The 16,863-nt window shown below is 47.3% G+C and overlaps 2 protein-coding genes and 2 long non-coding RNA genes across 5 annotated transcripts in view; 2 read left to right on the forward strand and 2 right to left on the reverse strand.

Annotated features, from left to right (window-relative positions):
- ITGA2B (integrin subunit alpha 2b) overlaps window positions 1–10,339 on the forward strand; it is a 48,854-nt gene extending 38,515 nt beyond the window's left edge. The window contains 8 exon segments of the mRNA XM_083470509.1: window positions 2,011–2,163; window positions 2,723–2,836; window positions 4,228–4,341; window positions 6,637–6,741; window positions 7,552–7,674; window positions 8,589–8,865; window positions 9,128–9,468; window positions 9,546–10,339. Coding sequence (XP_083326635.1) covers window positions 2,011–2,163; window positions 2,723–2,836; window positions 4,228–4,341; window positions 6,637–6,741; window positions 7,552–7,674; window positions 8,589–8,648 — 669 coding nt within the window. The 3' untranslated portion in view covers window positions 8,649–8,865; window positions 9,128–9,468; window positions 9,546–10,339.
- Window positions 1–12,058, reverse strand: part of LOC310690988 — a 162,132-nt gene extending 150,074 nt beyond the window's left edge. The window contains exon 1 of the long non-coding RNA XR_014518312.1: window positions 11,924–12,058. This is a non-coding gene — a long non-coding RNA (uncharacterized lncRNA). The remainder of the gene's footprint in view (window positions 1–11,923) is intronic.
- Window positions 142–7,541, reverse strand: LOC310690989. Its single transcript, XR_014518313.1, has 2 exons — window positions 7,450–7,541; window positions 142–4,391 (listed from the first exon to the last, which is right to left on the reverse strand). It is a non-coding gene; the product is annotated as an uncharacterized lncRNA (long non-coding RNA).
- Window positions 12,059–12,962: 904 nt separating the features above from the next.
- Window positions 12,963–16,863, forward strand: part of FAM171A2 (family with sequence similarity 171 member A2) — a 43,260-nt gene continuing 39,359 nt past the window's right edge. Inside the window, exon 1 of one of the 2 annotated variants that reach the window (XM_083470515.1) lies at window positions 12,963–13,337. In XM_083470515.1, the coding sequence (XP_083326641.1) occupies window positions 13,223–13,337 (115 nt within the window). In that variant the 5' untranslated portion in view covers window positions 12,963–13,222. The remainder of the gene's footprint in view (window positions 13,338–16,863) is intronic. The other variant, XM_083470517.1, reaches the window with a different exon arrangement.

Here is a 16,863-nt window from a genome sequence, read left to right on the forward strand (position 1 = left end):
CATGGCTGCTCTTTGGCACTCACTGTTGGCGTGCAGAGGGCCAGGAGACTAGCTGGCTAGCCCCTGCTGGGCCGTTCCCTTCCAGCCGTCCCGCTGTGAAGACTGTTAAGTTGTGGGTGAACATATCAGACGACACAGCGATTCTTCAAACAGCTCTTGTTTATTCACAGGCCAGGACAGAACTGAACTGAAGGGTTCAGTCAGCCTGCTTATATAGAGCTCCAGTACAATGTAACTGTAACAATTTTCTAAAACTATCCAATCACTGAATGTCACTTTCGATCCCTTATTTGCATAACTATCTACAGTATCCCCCTGCTGGCCCAGGGTGAGAACTTCAGTACGTAACAGGGTGAATCCGAGGGAAGCCCACTGTTGGCTCCATTGACTCCGCCCCCTGGCACAGCCCAAGTCCCAGCCTGCAACCCTATTCGCCAAAGCAGCATGCAGGCTAGGATCCTGTTCCTGATAAGTGGCAGTGGCCTATACCCCCTCCACCTATCAGGAAGGGCATTGCAGTTTCAATTCCCTCGTAAGGGCTCCAATTAAGTTTCCTCTGTCCCGCAACGCCGCCCCACCCAAAGGGGTGAGCGGATTTGCCTAATGCAAACTGTTACATCAGTTTTCAAATACAATGCATGCATACATAACATTTCATGCACAATAAACTTAACTTAGATAAGACCATCACCTCTGCTTTGATGTAAATCAGTGACCCGGGCTTCACAGCCAGGGCACACTATCAGCAGATCGAACTCTGCACACAGAATAGGCGTGAGGCTTGTGGAAGCATACTACAACTACAGATTTATTAAGCATAAATCAGGACAAAGAAACATGTCTCTCTCTCTCTCTCTCATGTTGTCTCAGAGAAAACAGCAAAAAGCAAAAGCTATACACAACGGAAGTTCCCAGCAAGCTGTGCTGGAATGTAAACAGACATGTGACACGTAACAATCCCATGTCTGTTCCTAAGGTGGAATGGAAATGTCAACACTCACAATTCCCTGGCGCGGCCTTGCGGACAGGCCACACCCCCTATGCCCCACTTTCTTTAGGGGAGACTGACGGACTGGGGAGTGGGGAAACAGTGAAAAACTTTCTATGGGGCACTCAAGTGAATTGGATATTGTTTTCATGAAAACAGGAAGTGACGCCATATTGAATGGGGAGGAAGGGAGCAGGGCGGGAGGCATAGATCTAAGAAATGTGTTAGAGGGATGCACGGATCTGAACTTCCGGTAACACGTTGAAATGCTGTACTGAAGGGGAAAGACCCCTTTGGAATTTGGAACGCTGTGTGAAAAATTGAGAGGCCGTGATGGCTTCAGGGTTTTTGTGGTGATCCCGCTATTTGGGGGGGGGGGGAGTTGGAAGGCATGCCACTGTGGATATGTCTGTCGTGGAATTCTTCTCAATATTGATCCAGAGCAGATTCCAGCGTATAGTTAGCAGAATAAAAACTTAAACACGTTGCAGAATCCCCCCCCCCCAATAAACCAGAGGTGATTAATATTTCATCCAGCAGAATTTTACTGCTGCTGAAGGCAAATGAGCATAATGGTCGCAAATCCAGTACATTCAGGATTGGCACTGTCCATAAGAAATTCAGTTGCAGCAAACTTAACTTAAACTTACAATAACTTATAAGTCTAAACCTCAACACTAAGCATACTATATACAGAACACCACACCGGAAGGAAGAGAGAGAGAAAGAGAAAGTGAAACTCAGGCTCCTTCTGGCCTATTTTTGTAGTCAGCGTGACTTTGACAGAAAGAGATAACAGAACCAGTTTAAGCCAGCTGCAGTCAGCTTCTCTGAAGGAATAACCCAAACATCACGAACCTTCTGTTTGCTTCTTTCACACAGAGAAGCTTCTAGAACCCTCTTGAATTAATTAGAATAGGAAAGATCTCTACACATCCGATCAATACTTTCTGTACTAAAAATGCAAACCGACAACGCCTTCCCCATTGCTGACCTCTCTTCCTTCCTTGTCCTTCTCTAAGTTGCAGAATGCTGGCCCTAGCACTATATCTGGGGCTGAGCTTCTTGTGGATTTCCCCAGCCACTTCCGGGAAGGCTTCCTGCTTTACATCGCAAGGGTGAGCACGGAAGGCAACATCGCCTGTTCACCCACGAATGACACCAACCCTCTGAAGGTAGGAGCAGCCTCTGGGAAGGGGAGAGCAAAGGATGGAGGGCCTGAGAACACCTTTATCAAATCTTCTCCTTTTTTTTAGCTGCAACCTTTCCTTCTAGGAGAGTTGCTCCATCCCCTTTATCTTATCAGTTGCCTTTTTTCCTGGTCTGCTTCTGCCTTAATAATATAATAATAATTTGCAGTGGTACTTCGGGTTAAGTACTTAATTCATTCCAGAGGTCCGTTCTTAACCTGAAACTGTTCTTAACCTGAAGCACCACTTTAGCTAATGGGGCCTCCTGCCGCCGCCGCACCTCCGGAGCATGATTTCTGTTCTCATCCTGAAGCAAAGTTCTTGACCCGAGGTAATATTTCTGGGTTAGCGGAGTCTGTAACCTGAAGCGTATGTAACCCGAGGTACCACTGTATTATTTGTACCCGCCCATCTGGCTGGGTTTCCCCAGCCACTCTGGGCAGCTTCCAACAAAGATTAAAAATACATTAAAATGTCACACATTAAAAACTTCCCTTCAATATGGCTGCCTGCTTTTCACCTGAATGCTATTTTTCCCTCGTAGCTGAAAGTCCAGGCGCCCACAACTGCTCCCAGCTACAATATGACTGCCCAACCACGGCGCTTGCGTGAGAGGCGGGATGTGAACTCAGCAGCGCTGCAGGAACCCATTGTGGTGGTGAGACTTGTTGGGAAATGGGATGGACTTCATAGTGTCATTTAAAGTGGTTGTCACTGGATCTGGGTTCATATATCCCTGCTGCTCATCACTCGGGCTAATCCTCAGTTGTCCGATCTGTAAACTTGGGATGAGCGACTTATTGTGCAAAATTGTTTTGAAAATGAATGAGGCAAGCATTCTGCTTGTGTAGAAGCCCTCATATGGTAGCAGTTCAGCATAGTGTGATTGAAACAGCTAGCTGAAAACCACCTCTGCACTCAAGAGATCTAGGAACTTGATTGTTTTAAAATTTCAATACTTAAATGTCATAGTTACTAAATGTACACTTTCAACTTGAGCTGAACAATTCTATGGTCCCACTATGCCATTGGGGCACTTATTACCATACATTTAAAACTCACGAGTCCCCCCAAGAATCTTGGGAACTGTAGTTTACCCCTTAAACTAGCACCTTAAACTACAGTTCCCAGAAGTCTTCTGGGAAAATCATGCGCTTTAACTGTATGGTGTGTACGCAGCCTAAGTGTGCATAATGTGATGCCAGAATAGTTTAGTCACATGCTGCACACCCTGTGGCATCCAACATATGGTCTCCCTGCCAGAGGTGTCTATATTGCTAATAGTTTATGTTAGTTGGTACAGAATTATCCTATGATCTGTCATGGCCGAGTGGGCAGTTTTCTCCCCCTCCCTTCCTCTCCACTGAGTTTAATGGGTGGTTTCTGGCATGTACCACCTCTGCTGGAGGTCTGCCAGCAATATCCATGGCCCTGAATTTCCCCTGGCAGAGGCATATCATTTGACATGGAATGGGCCAAAAATATGATTCAGTTCGCATTTTAAAGGTGAACCTACCTAATTTTCCCTTTCCAAGACAACGCATGAACGGAAGCACAACCATCCTTTGGAATTCCCCCTTCCCCAGATTTTTCAGTGCAGTTCTCCAGCCGAGTAGTTTACCAAAATGCAAACATCAGAGGTAAAGTGTGCATAGAAATGCGTATATAAATGACATACGAGCATCCAGTATATTGGGGGAACTTGATTTGCAAACAATAATAATGATGATGATGATGATGTATACTAGGTGAACGTGCCTGCAAAAAATGTGTATATTAGCAGAAATTTGCTTTGAAAGCTAATGAATTTTCATTAAGACTGAAACCAGTTCAAAAACTGATGTGAAAACGTAGAAGACTGAGCAATGAAGAAATGGGAAACAGAATTCCATAACTTCACACACATACAAACACCCACACATACACATAGTTTGTATCTGGAGGTTAGGATTGCACCCTGTGTATATCCACAGGTTATATACATCCTGCAGGCTGAATAACTCCATCAGTTTAAATTAACTCAACTCTCTTGATCCAACCTGCCTGCAGAACTGTAGTAGCCAAGACTGTGCCGTCATCTGCTGCCAAGTGGGGACTCTGGAGAAAGGGCAAGGAGCCATGGTGACCATCCATGCAGTGCTGTGGCTGCAGACTTTCCTGGAGGTAAGGAAGGAGCTTCTGTGCAAGGGATGGGGAGGCGGAGAGTTCCCTTCCTAGAAAACAAGTCTGCCTTGATTTTGGAATACCCCCTCTCTGGAGAGGCTTGCCTGGCTCCAACATTGCAAGCACTTCAGTGCCTTTGGGAAATTTTAATTGTTCTCATTTTACACTTTGCTTTGAAATATTCTATTTGTTTTGGGGGGGCATGTTTTTAATATATATGTATATATATGTGTGTGTATGTGTATATCTATATATCTATATATCTATATATCTATATATCTATATATCTATATATCTATATATCTATATATCTATATCTATATCTATCAGTGCACAACTTCCTGTAATCCAGACAAGATGAAGGATAGCATACATTTTTACAAGATCACAAGATGCAGTTATGATTAAGAAGTGGCAAACAGTTTGTGATTTATTTATTTGCTTATATGGCACCATCCATATGAATGGTGCTTGCTTGCTTGATTTATTTAATTTCTATACAGCTTTATATTTTTAATAAAAACCTCAAAGCGGTTTACAGCATATTAAATCAATAAAACATTAGCCAGGCGATGTTCCTCCGGCCTCATGAGGAGCTTCTTCAGTGGGGCTGGTGAGTGTGGGGCCTGCCCCCTAGGCCAGGTGGAAAGGGCCTTGCAGGGAGCTGCCCTCACACGTCACAGCCGGGCGATGTTCCTCCAGCCTCAAGAACCCCTTGCCCCGAGGAACTTCTAATCTAACATTCTTCACAGAGGAAACAAGAGATGAAGGGGAAGGGGAGCCAAGGATACACAGGGAACGATGATGTGATTGTTTCAGTGATTCAGTGGATGCTTGGGTTGCGAACGTGATCCGTGCGGGATCACATTCGCAACCCGCAGTGTTCGCAACCTGCAGCGGCGCGTCTGCGCACGTGAGGGTTGCGATTCGGCATTTCAGCGCATGCGCAAAGCGTGATTTAGCGCTTCAGCACATGCACGACCACCAAAACCCGGAAGTAGCCCGTTCCGGTACTTCCAGGTTTCGGCGGTCCGTAACCCGAAAAAACGCAACTTGAAGCGTCTGTAACCCGAGGTATGACTGTAAAGTACTTAGGCTGAGTTACAGCAGAGCATGGTAACTGGAGAGAGAGGAGCCAAAGATTTCGTGACCAAAGGTGGATCTGGAGGAGGGATTTGAAGAAAGTAAGAGAGGTAGTCTGTGGCAACATTCACTCTGTACGTTTAAAGCGCTATGATAACGCTTTAAACAGTCACGGCTTCCCCCAAAGAATTATGGGAGCTGTAGTTGTCAGTTTGCATTTCTTAGTACAGAAAGTATTGATCTGATGTGTGGAGATCTTTCCTGTTCTGCTTAGTTCAGGAGGGTTCTGGAAGGTTTCTTTCTATGTGAAAGAAACAGGCAGAAGGTTTCTGATGTTTGGGTTATTCCTTCAGAGAAGCTGAGTACAGCTGGTTTAAATTGGTTCTGTTATCTTTCTGTCCAGGTCCTGCTGACTATAATAGTCAGGCCAGAAGGAGCCGGGGTTTCACTTACTTTCTCTTTCTAGCTCTTTGTTCTGGTGTGTTGTTCTGTTCTGTATGCTATAGTGTTGAGGTTTAGTCTTATTATAAGTTCTTGTTAGTTTAAGATAAGTTTGCAACTGGATCTTTTATGGACAGTGCCAATCCTGAATGTACTGGATTTGTGTCCAATATGCTCATTTTCCTTCAGTAGCAGTAAAGCTCTGCTGGATGAAATATTAATTGCCTCTGGTCTATTTTTTGGAACTCTGCAACGTGTTTAAGTTTTTCCTTCACATGCAGCGCGTCAGTAGTTTGTGCCCCCCCCCCCCGGTGCTATAATTTCCAGAGTTCTCTATGGAGAGGGATTGACTGTTAAATCACTCTGGGAACTCTACCTTTGTGAGTGGAATAGGGATCTCCTTACAACTCTCAGCACCCTTAACAAACTAGGATTATATAAGGGAAACCATGGTTATTTAAAGTGGTATCATAGCAGTTTATATGTAGCGTGTGAATGTGGCCTGGGTGTCATGGTTGAGCAAGGAAAGAAGTCTAGAATAAACCCCTTCATCTAGCAAGCATAGTCTGAGTCCAGGTTCTTATTTCTAAGAGTTGCAGACCTCTAAACACCACCACCACCACCACCCAACCCGGAAGCCAGCGCCATTTGGGGGCGCTATGTTTTGGCCTCGCACAGGGCACCGTATTTCAACAGGTCACCAAAGCTCGCCCCTGATGGCAGGTCCATAATAAGGGCTCAGGTAATCCATGATGGTCTCTTCTACCACAGCACCCCATGAAGGAGCAACTCCTCATCCAGTCTCAGGCCCGATTCAACACTTCAGGGATGCCCTACCGCATTCAGCCGGGTGTTCTGCCAAGCGGATCCTCTCTGGTACGTCAGTGAATCGGTGCAGCCGAAACTCAGCTTTGCATAAGAACGTCAGGCCTGCTGGATCAGGGCCAATGGTCCCTCTAGACCGGCATCCTGTTCTCAAGCAGGACCACAAGAGCACTTTCCCCTTTTGTGGTTTTCTGTGGCTCAAGAATAGCTTACGGTAAAGGTACCCCTGACCATTAGGTCCAGTCATGGCCGACTCTGGGGTTGTGGCGCTCATCTCGCTTTATTGGCTGAGGGAGCCGGCACACAGCTTCCGGGTCATGTGGCCAGCATGACTAAGCCGCTTCTGGCGAACCAGAGCAGCGCACGGAAACGCCGTTTACCTTCCTGCCGGAGCGGTACCTATTTATCTACTTGCACTGGTGTGTGTTCGAACTGCTAGGTTGGCAGGAGCAGGGACCGAGCAACGGGAGCTCACCCCGTCGTGGGGATTCGAACCGCCGGCATTCTGATCGGCAAGTCCTAGGCTCTGTGGTTTAACCCACAGTGCCACCCGCGTCCCTTCACTGAATCTTACCTGCATCCAAAATGGGCTCAAAATGCTAGTTAAATTCACAAAGTACCCAGTTCCAAACTTTAAGGCCAAAGCCTGAATGGCAGTTAAATAACTGGTGTTTGCCAACCCTACAAGAATCACCTGAATCTGCCCAAGGTAGAGGAGCTCATCCATTTTGTTATCTGCGTTGGGGATAAAAGACTTACTTGGGCATGAAAACCCCTCCATTATTTCAATTGCATCAGGGAGACGAGGGTTCAGCTCACATTGGCTTTCTCTTTCCTATCCCTCCCCCCTGCCCCACCCAGACTAAGACACTGGTGGAGTGGGTGGACCCGGCTGCCGAGAGGGATATTCCTGTGTGGTGGATCATAGCAGCTATAGTGGTCGGACTTTTCCTCCTTGCAATCTTCATTATTGTTCTTTGGAAGGTAAGCAAAACCTCGGAGCGGGCAATTCTGGGCCTAGACGCAAAGTGGACCAACCACATGGGGTGCCAATATTCCAGTGGTTTTGGCTTTAGCTGGGGCTTAACAAAAATAGGAGCACCACCGGCCCCTGCAGAAAATGAGCCTTCATGGGAGGTCGGATGTCGCAGTAACTAATATGCCTCATTGGGGAGGCAGTGGTATATAGAATCATAGAATTATAAACTGGAAGCGACTTCCAAGTGTCTCGTCCAACCCCCTGGAATGCAGGAATCTCAACTAAAACTTCCATGACAGATAATAATAATAATAATAATAATAATAATAATAATAATAATAATAATTTTTATTTATACCCTGCCCTCCCCAGCCAAGACCGGGCTCAGGGCAGCTAGGAGGGGAGAAAAAGCCTTGCTCTTCTGGCTGGTGTAAAAACCTCCAGGCCTTAAAAGAAGGGGTTTTTGGGATAACATATGAGAAAGGAGAAAATGCCTCAAAGAGTTTTTGGGATCATATATAGAGCAATATTCTTAGGGCCCTTCAACACCAGGTATAAAAACAATTGATTAAAATACAACTTAAAAACAGGATTAAAGTACAACATTAAAATGCAGCCTCATTTTTAGTAGAAACTCAAATCAAAAACTTTTGGGGGATGAAAACGTCAAATCTTCACCAAGGCCAACTATCCAGACTGGTCCTACGTGGGCCGGAAAAAAGCCAGGGAAGTCCCCAAATAGGAGTTGTTGTTGTTGTTGTTGTTGTTGTTGTTGTTGTTGTTGTTGTTGTTGTTTTGATCAGATCAGCCAACCCCAGCATACTTCTGAGTGCCTTATGTGTTTATTTTGAGAACAGCAGCCCAATCAAGGCTTTCACCAGTTCAAAGAAGCCTATTTCTTTTTTCTTTTTTTTAATAGACGGGCTTTTTCAAGAGGAAGCGACCACCCACAGAGGAAGAGGAACAATTGTCCCAATGACCCTGGGGCAAAAACATCTGGGAAGGAGCAGTAGTGGGTGATCCTCACACAAACACACGCCCGCCAATGTGATCTCATTTCTGCCTGGATCCATCCCTCCCTGTTCCCAAGGCGACGTCAGCTAGACCTTTTTTCTGAGACCCCCCCCTTTGCTCCGCAATTTAACACCCTTCCTCAGCTATACTTCTGCACGCATCCCATTCTCTTGCTAAATACCGTATTTTTTGGTCTATAAGACTCACTTTTTCCCTCCTAAAAAGTAAGGGGAAATGTGTGTGCGTGTCTTATGGAGCGAATGCGGGCTGCGCAGCTATCCCAGAAGCCAGAACAGCAAGAGGGACTGCTGCTTTCACTGTGCAGCGATCCCTCTTGCTGTTCTGGCTTCTGAGATTCAGAATTTTTTTTCTCTTGTTTTCCTCCTCCAAAAACTAGGTGCATCTTGTGGTCTGGTGCATCTTATAGAGCGAAAAATACGGTAGATGCCCGCAGTAGGCAGTATCCACATTCATGGTTAGCGCCACAGAAGAGTGATTCCTTCACCCTTAAAAACAAGGTCCTGACTGGAAGACATGGGCCATCCGTGAAATTAAAAACAAAGCAAAAGCTCACTAATTCTTAAGTGGAAAAAATAGGGCTTGGAGAAACAAGTAGGGAGGGAAAAAACCCCAGCACTCTTTTAAAAAGTGCAGAATTAACTCCATTAATATACATTTGTTTAGTCATTTTTAGTTGTGTCCGACTCTTCGTGACCCCATGGACCAGAGCACGCCAGGCACTCCTGTCTTCCACTGCCTCCCGCAGTTTGGTCAAACTCATGCTGGTAGCTTTGAGAATATACATAATATAAATTTTGTTGTTGTTTAGTCGTGTCCGACCCTTCGTGACCCCATGGACCAGAGCACACCAGGCACTCCAGTCTTCCACTGCCTCCCGCAGTTTGGTCAAACTCATGCTGGTAGCTTTGAGAACACTGTCCAACCATCTCGTCCTCTCATGAGGTGGCCAAAGTATTGGAGCCTCAGCTTCACGATCTGTCCTTCCAGTGAGCACTCAGGGCTGATTTCCTTCAGAATGGAGAGGTTTGATCTTCTTGTACATAAAACATGCCAAATACTCGATGCATCATGAAAGCAATCAGAAGGATGCCATTGCCGCCTATACTCTGTTCAAAATTTGGTACTGTAAATTATATTTGCGCTTGTCCATTCCATTCATCATGTGCTACATTTCCTTGTCATTCTACAAGAGGCTGGTCCATTCAGGCGCTCCAGAGTTATTCTTTAGGAGTGAATCTTAACAGGCATGTGAACTCTCCTAGAGATGATCTGTAGACTCCATATGATCAAGGAGCAGTGCCCATTTCTGATCAACTCCCCAGTTGTGACCATTTCCTCCAAGATGCAAAGATGATCTTGGAATTGTCCCTCTTGCACTAGCAACGTTGCCTTTCATCTCCTCTTTGTGGCCTCAAACAAGTCCAAATTTTCAGCAGGAGAGGAGAACCATTTTGGGCTGATTCCCAAAGTTGGGGAGCTGGAGGGGCAGAAAAGGCTGCTGGTGATTTTATTCCTCCATGCAGCGCCACTCCCTGGGATCTGCTGAGCTCATACGGAGGCTAATGAAGGCATGGGACATAATACATTGAGTGTAAAATTCATCTTGCTGTTTAATAAACGAAATATACCATTTAATTCTTGGGGTTTTACTTTTACCATGTTTTTCTACCAGCTTTGTATTTCAATTACTGTAACTTGGGGGCTATAATTGTCTCACCAGTAGTTGGAAACCCATTAGTATTGTGCAGGATCCATTTTAAAGGATTCATTTATTTATTTCAAACACTTGTATACCACCCTTCATCCAATAGATTCCAGAGCGGTGAACAAAGTGTGTGTGTGTGTGTGTGTGTACAACTTTATGGTGTTTACTGGCACCTTTTGTTGTTGTTTAGTCGTTTAGTCGTGTCTGACTCTTCGTGACCCCGTGGACCAGAGCACGCCAGGCACTCCTGTCTTCCACTGCCTCCTACAGTTTGGTCAGACTCATGTTTGTAGCTTCAAGAACACCGTCCAACCATCTCGCCCTCTGTTGTCCCCTTCTCCTTGTGCCCTCCATCTTTCCCAACATCAGGGTCTTTTCCAGGGAGTCTTCTCTTCTCATCAGGTGGCCAAAATATTGGAGCCTCGGCTTCACGATCTGTCCTTCCAGTGAGCACTCAGGGCTAATTTCCTTAAGAATGGATGTGTTTGATCTTCTTGCAGTCCATGGGACTCTCAAGAGTCTCCTCTAGCACCATAATTCAAAAGCATAAATTCTTCGGCGATCAGCCTTCTTTATGGTCCAGCTCTCACTTCCATACATCACTACTGGGAAAACCATGGCTTTAACTATACGGACCTTTGTTGGCACCTTACCCCCCTATATATAAAAAAGCACTGCATTTATACATACACAATTAAAGAACCAAAAAAATTAACAATGTTATGAAGCAGCAGCTAAAACCAGATGCATGAGCAATGAAGGCAATCACATCACCTGCCTGTTGTTCTTTATTGTTAGAAGAGAGAGAAGAAACCCACCATAGTTTCAGTGCATAAGCCAAATTGTCTGCTAGCTTTGGATGTACAGTAAATTGAACAACAAATCAGTCTGGGCCCTTCAAGATTTCTGAGTCTCCTGCTTGTTACTTCCTGACAACCCCTGTATATTTTGGGAGTGGGGGAAGCTGCTAATCTGGGATTAAGCCTTTCTTTATTTGTTGTGCCAATTAGTTGATTAAAGCTCGAAGCCTTTGTTTGAATGGGCAAGATGCAAATGAACATTGACCTGTTGTTGTCCTTGTTGTTAATTCTGGGAGACATGGCATCTTCAGGTGTGGGGAGGCATATAGAACATTTCTTGCCATTTAATGCATGTAGCAGGCAGACCAGGTGTGCTGGGATTTGTTAATATTTGAGTAAGACATATGAAAGCAAGACGATATGACTTCAGCTCATAAAACAAATTAAAACACAGAAACAGCTTTGAGCCATCAAAGAATTGTAATTTTGAGGGTTTTTCCCCTGGTCATGCATGTTCAATACGTTGGCTCCACATGCCCCAATATCTGAAAAGGGGGTGGGGGGCTGTGGACTCTCCTTCCTTGGAGGTTTTTCAGCAGAGGTTGGATGGAAATCTGCCTTAGATGCTTCAGCTGAGATTCCTGCATTGCAGGGGGTTGGTCTAGATGACCTTTGGGGTCCCTTCCAATTCTACGATTCTATAATAATGTACACATTGGCATCTTAAAGGTAAAGGGACCCCTGACCATTAGGTCCAGTCGTGGCCGACTCTGGGGTTGTGGTGCTCATCTCGCTTTACTGGCCGAGGGAGCCGGCGTACAGCTTCCGGGTCATGTGGCCAGCATGACTAAGCCGCTTCTGGCAAACCAGAGTAGCGCACGGAAACGCCATTTACCTTCCCGCTGGAGCGGTACCTATTTATCTACTTGCACTTCGTGGAACTGCTAGGTTGGCAGGAGCAGGGACCAAGCAATGGGAGCTCACCCCGTCGCGGGGATTTGAATTGCCAACCTTCTGTTCAGCAAGTCCTAGGCGCTGTGGTTTAACCGCCAGCACCACCCGTGTCCCTTATTGGCATCTTATTGTTGTTTAGTTGTTTAGTCGTGTCTGACTCTTCGTGACCCCATGGACCAGAGCACGCCAGGCACTCCTGTCTTCCACTGCCTCCCGCAGTTTGGTCAAACTCATACTGGTAGCTTTGAGAACACTGCCCAACCATCTCGCCCTCTGTTGTCCCCTTCTCCTTGTGCCCTCCATCTTTCCCAACATCAGGGTCTTTTCCAGGGAGTCTTCTCTTCTCATGAGGTGGCCAAAGTATTGGAGCCTCAGCTTCACGATCTGTCCTTCCAGTGAGCACTCGGGGCTGATTTCCTTCAGAATGGAGAGGTTTGATCTTCTTGCAGTCCATGGGACTCTCAAGAGTCTCCTCCAGCACCATAATTCAAAAGCATCAATCTTAGAAAGCTGCTAAGTCCCGCTACCCATCAATCCTCCGCATTTGAAGACGCCTTGAACACCCAGAAAATAGCCTTGGAGAAGAAACAGAAGAGGGGAAGCCAATCCACAGATAGGCGCTTCTTGAGCCCTGCGGAGAGGGCGAGGCTTACTTGGAACAATCTTCACGTTCTGCACATGCTCAGAGGCACAGTGCACCCCCTCCCTTCCCCTGAACTTTTTTATCCCCCCCCCCCCTGCCCAGGACTATTCCCTGGCATTGGACACAGTTTCTAGGTGAGGTAAGCTAAAGGCGGAGCACCCGAGAAGAAGGAGGCGGAGGAAGAAGAAGAGGAGACCGAGGGGGCGGCGGCGGTGCCGGCTTGTTCCAGCAGGTGGAGCAGTCGCAGCTTCTCCCCGCCGGGCAGGAGGGGGCTGCCGGGGACGAGGAGACACAATCGCCGCCGCCGCCGCCGCCGCGTAACCGGATCCCGCACAGCCCAGTGCGCCCGACTTGCCGCCCAGGCTCCTCCGGGCGCGCCATGGCCGGGTAGCGGGGAGCCGGTGGGGGCGGCCACAATGCTGCGGGCGCCGGCCCTGGCGATGCGCTTCGCCCTCCTGCTGCCGCTGCTGGTCGGCCCCGGCTGGCCGGCTCGCGGCAAGGCGCAGCCCGGGGAGCCACCCAGCCCGCAGGGTGAGTGGGCGCGCGGGGGGCGCCGGAGAGGAAGGAAAAGGCTGCGGGGGTCTTGCATGCAGAAGGCGGGTAGTGGCGGGGCGGGGGGTGGGGGTGAATCGAGGGAGCCCCCCCTCCTGCGGTGGGAACCGGGGATCTGGCTGGGTGGGTGGGGCAGTTTGGGGTGGGGTGGGGGGGGGCTAGTGCTCCGTGCCATTTATGCGGGTGCGAGAGCTGTTGGCACGCGGTGGCGCATTTCCAGAAAAAGTGGGGTGGGTGGGTGGGAAAGGGAGGCACATCTTTAGCTGGATTTCAACCCCCCCCTCCAATTTTTGTGTATTGTGTGTGTGTGTGTATGTGGCTGCTTCTCCCGCCTCCGCCTTTCTGGATCGGGTGATGGTCGGCGGTGGGTTTGGGTGGGTTTCCCCTCGGCTCTGGTCTGCTGGTTCCCCAAAAGGAGATGGGCGAGACCTTGCAGGACGGCGGCGAAAGCGATGCGCCGTGGGGCAGCGGGAATTGGGGAGGGGGGTGCGCGGTGGGTGGGTCCGCGCCGATTCCTTCCACTCGATCATGCACAGAACCCCCCCTAAATATTGCGCCCCTCTCTCGATATTGGGCTCCGGGATGGGACCCCCCAAGGCTCCATCCCTCCTTTTCATAGACAGAGAAGAGGTGGGGGAAGGAGGGTTTGGGGGGCGCGGGGTGGGGGCGTAGGGTTTTTGTCTATTCTTACGCCCGTTCCCAGCGCCCTTGAGCTCCCTCCACCTTCCATCTGCCAGCCCCCTGCTCGCACCATCTCTTTCTCCTCCCATCCCTTTGGCTGGCCATCTCCTTACATGGCAATCTGTTTATTTCAGGGTCTTTTCTTCTACTGCTGCCCACCCTGAACCTTTTGTCTGCCTCTCTGCGGTCCCCATCCTTGAGCCACCGTCTCTCCCCCCCCCCTGTGTTTCTCCCCCTCTGCTTCTGTCTGTATACCATCTGACTAGAATATTGCCTCTCTCGGTCCACACCCATTTCTCCCTCTGCACATCCTTTTTGACCTCTGTCGGATGTACCTGTTGTCTGCCTGCCTTGCATTCTGCTTGTTGATCTTGTGCATTTCATAAAGACACACACCTCTCTGCTCCTACACACATTCACAGTCGCTTGTGAGCTGCCCTGTGGTGTGTGTGTGTGACCTGCCTGCCTTGCGCGGCATTGTGTCTGAAACAGCCAGAAATCTCCCCATTTGTGGTGTTTGATCTGTGGTGGCTCTTTCACACATGACGTGTGTGGACAGGGCCTATCAGAGGTATATAATTCTTCCTTTAACACATTCCGTCTACCTGTTCCTTATGCAGTGCCCTTTTCTGTTTATCGGTTTCACTCTGCCCCCACCCCTTAGATGTATTTTCCCAAGTGCCACCATGCAACTTAATTCCCCATCCCCACCCCCGGCTTGGCGCCATACCTTCCCTTAGGGTATCCTTGCTGGGAACATGGCTTTTGCCTTGGAGACCTTGATTCTGAGCTGTTGCTGCGACGGAGCGCTGTATCATTGGGCGGGGGGCACCTCCCTCCTGGACCCTGGAGAAGGGCTGGGTGGGGGTGAGGGGGAAGCAAGGGTGCACAGGGACCTCTCCCCATCTGTGGCTTGAGGGGTAGCCAAGTGGATCCCACACTCCACGCTCTTCTTGTTTAGTGTCTTGGGTCCATATGGCAGCGTGGAGACAGAGGGCCTGTTTGTTTGTTCTGGATGATGGAGCTGGAGAATTGGGTGGTGCGAGCATATTAGCAATTTAATATTCATGTTGTGCTTTAATTGTTGTGACCAGCGCCGGGACCTTAGGGTGAAGGATGCGTAACAAATTGTAATGCGTAGTAATAATGATAGTCCTTCTTTCCCAGGCTGTGTGTGTGTGTTGGGTGCTGGTAGAGAGAAATGGCAACCCCTCCCTGAGCACTGTGCTGAGATATGTGCCACTTCAGCTTTATTCCGTTATAGACCTAATAGACTCTGACGTTTCCAGAAAACTGCTTGTCTTCCCTGGAACCATCATTGCATATTGGGAAGGGGGGGGGAGGACTCCACCCTTTCACCTGCTGCTTGCCCCGTGCACCAATTAATATGTCAGCAGCATCTCTGGCAAGTTTGACCAATGAGCTCTGCCTCCTCAAACCTGAACTCGAATCACATCATGCCTCTTTGCGTGTGTGGAGCACAGGGAAGAAGGTATCTGGGCAAGGTGTTGTGGCCCAGCCCTGTTTAAAAGGGAAATGCTCACCTGTGCATACATACGTAATGCCCTTGATTTGGTGACTTTGCCAGTCCTTTGCTTTCACCTCTTTTGTTTTGCCCCACCCCCCACACACACAAAAAGGACCAACGGGCAGAGTTCTGTGCTCCCTTTGCATTTGGCAAGTTCCTGCTAACATTTTTAGATTAGTTTTTAATATGTGTGATGCTTTCCCAAAAGCAGTTGTGCTCAAAGCAAGTGGCAATTCACAAATGGCAATGATTCAGCAATAACAATCCCTTTTTGTATTTATGAGTGTTTATTAAATTACAGCTTTTCACATAATTATTGCCAGACCCAGTTTTAAATATTTTTTTCTTGCATTTGACTAATTCCCTTTATATCTATCTATAGCTACCATCTATCTATCATCATATTTTAATCATTCTGGCTTTTGCATAAATTTCTCATTAAAAATTTAGGCTGTTTTACTTTCTGACATAGCTTCTTACTTTTAGGCTAAACTGTGTTGCTGCTTTTTAAAATGAATATGTCCGTTTGGCACATGCCAGCCTAACTTCCATGCCTTTGAGCCTACAGTTCTACCTACCTGCTAACAAAATTACTCCTGGCAGCCAGTTTCTTTTCTCTGATATCTTCCAGACAAGTTTTTTAGACCCAGCACCTCTTTTATCATAAACAAACTGATTCTGCTTCATTTTTATTTTTTTTTATTTACTGTGTGGTATTCAACTAAGTCCAACTTAGAGTAGACTCATTGATATTGATGAACCTAAGTTAGTCATGTCTGTTTACTTCAGGGGTCAACCCCTGAATTTTTGTTGGAAGCCACCCAGAGCGGCTGAGGTAACCCAGTCAAATGGGCGGGGTATAAGAAACAAATTATTATTATTATTATTATTATTATTATTATTATTATTATTATTATCATCATCATCATCATCATCAGTTTTCCCCCACTAAGGAGCCCAGAGCCAGGGGATCCTGACTGATCTCCCTATTCAGGCAGGGTCTGGACTCAGACACGCTTAACTTCATCAGGCCACTTCAAACCAAACTCTGGTTTCACCATCACTTTTTAAAATCATCTTTCCTTTGGTTTCCAATAAACGGAAAACAGATTTTTCTCTCCTATGCCAAAATTTTGAACTCTGGAACAGAAAGAGCCTCAAAACACCCTGAATTCTACCGGTATTTCAAGAGACCTTTGTGCCTCTTGGTTTCCACTAGCAGACTCTGTATTCTTATTATTGAAGAGTGTTTTATACTACTTGCTATTGTCAGACAGTTTGGTAATGAAAGAGATA

The sequence above is a fragment of the Podarcis liolepis genome, assembly GCF_965112155.1.
Source record: "Podarcis liolepis genome assembly, chromosome: 13".
NCBI lineage: Eukaryota > Metazoa > Chordata > Lepidosauria > Squamata > Lacertidae > Podarcis > Podarcis liolepis.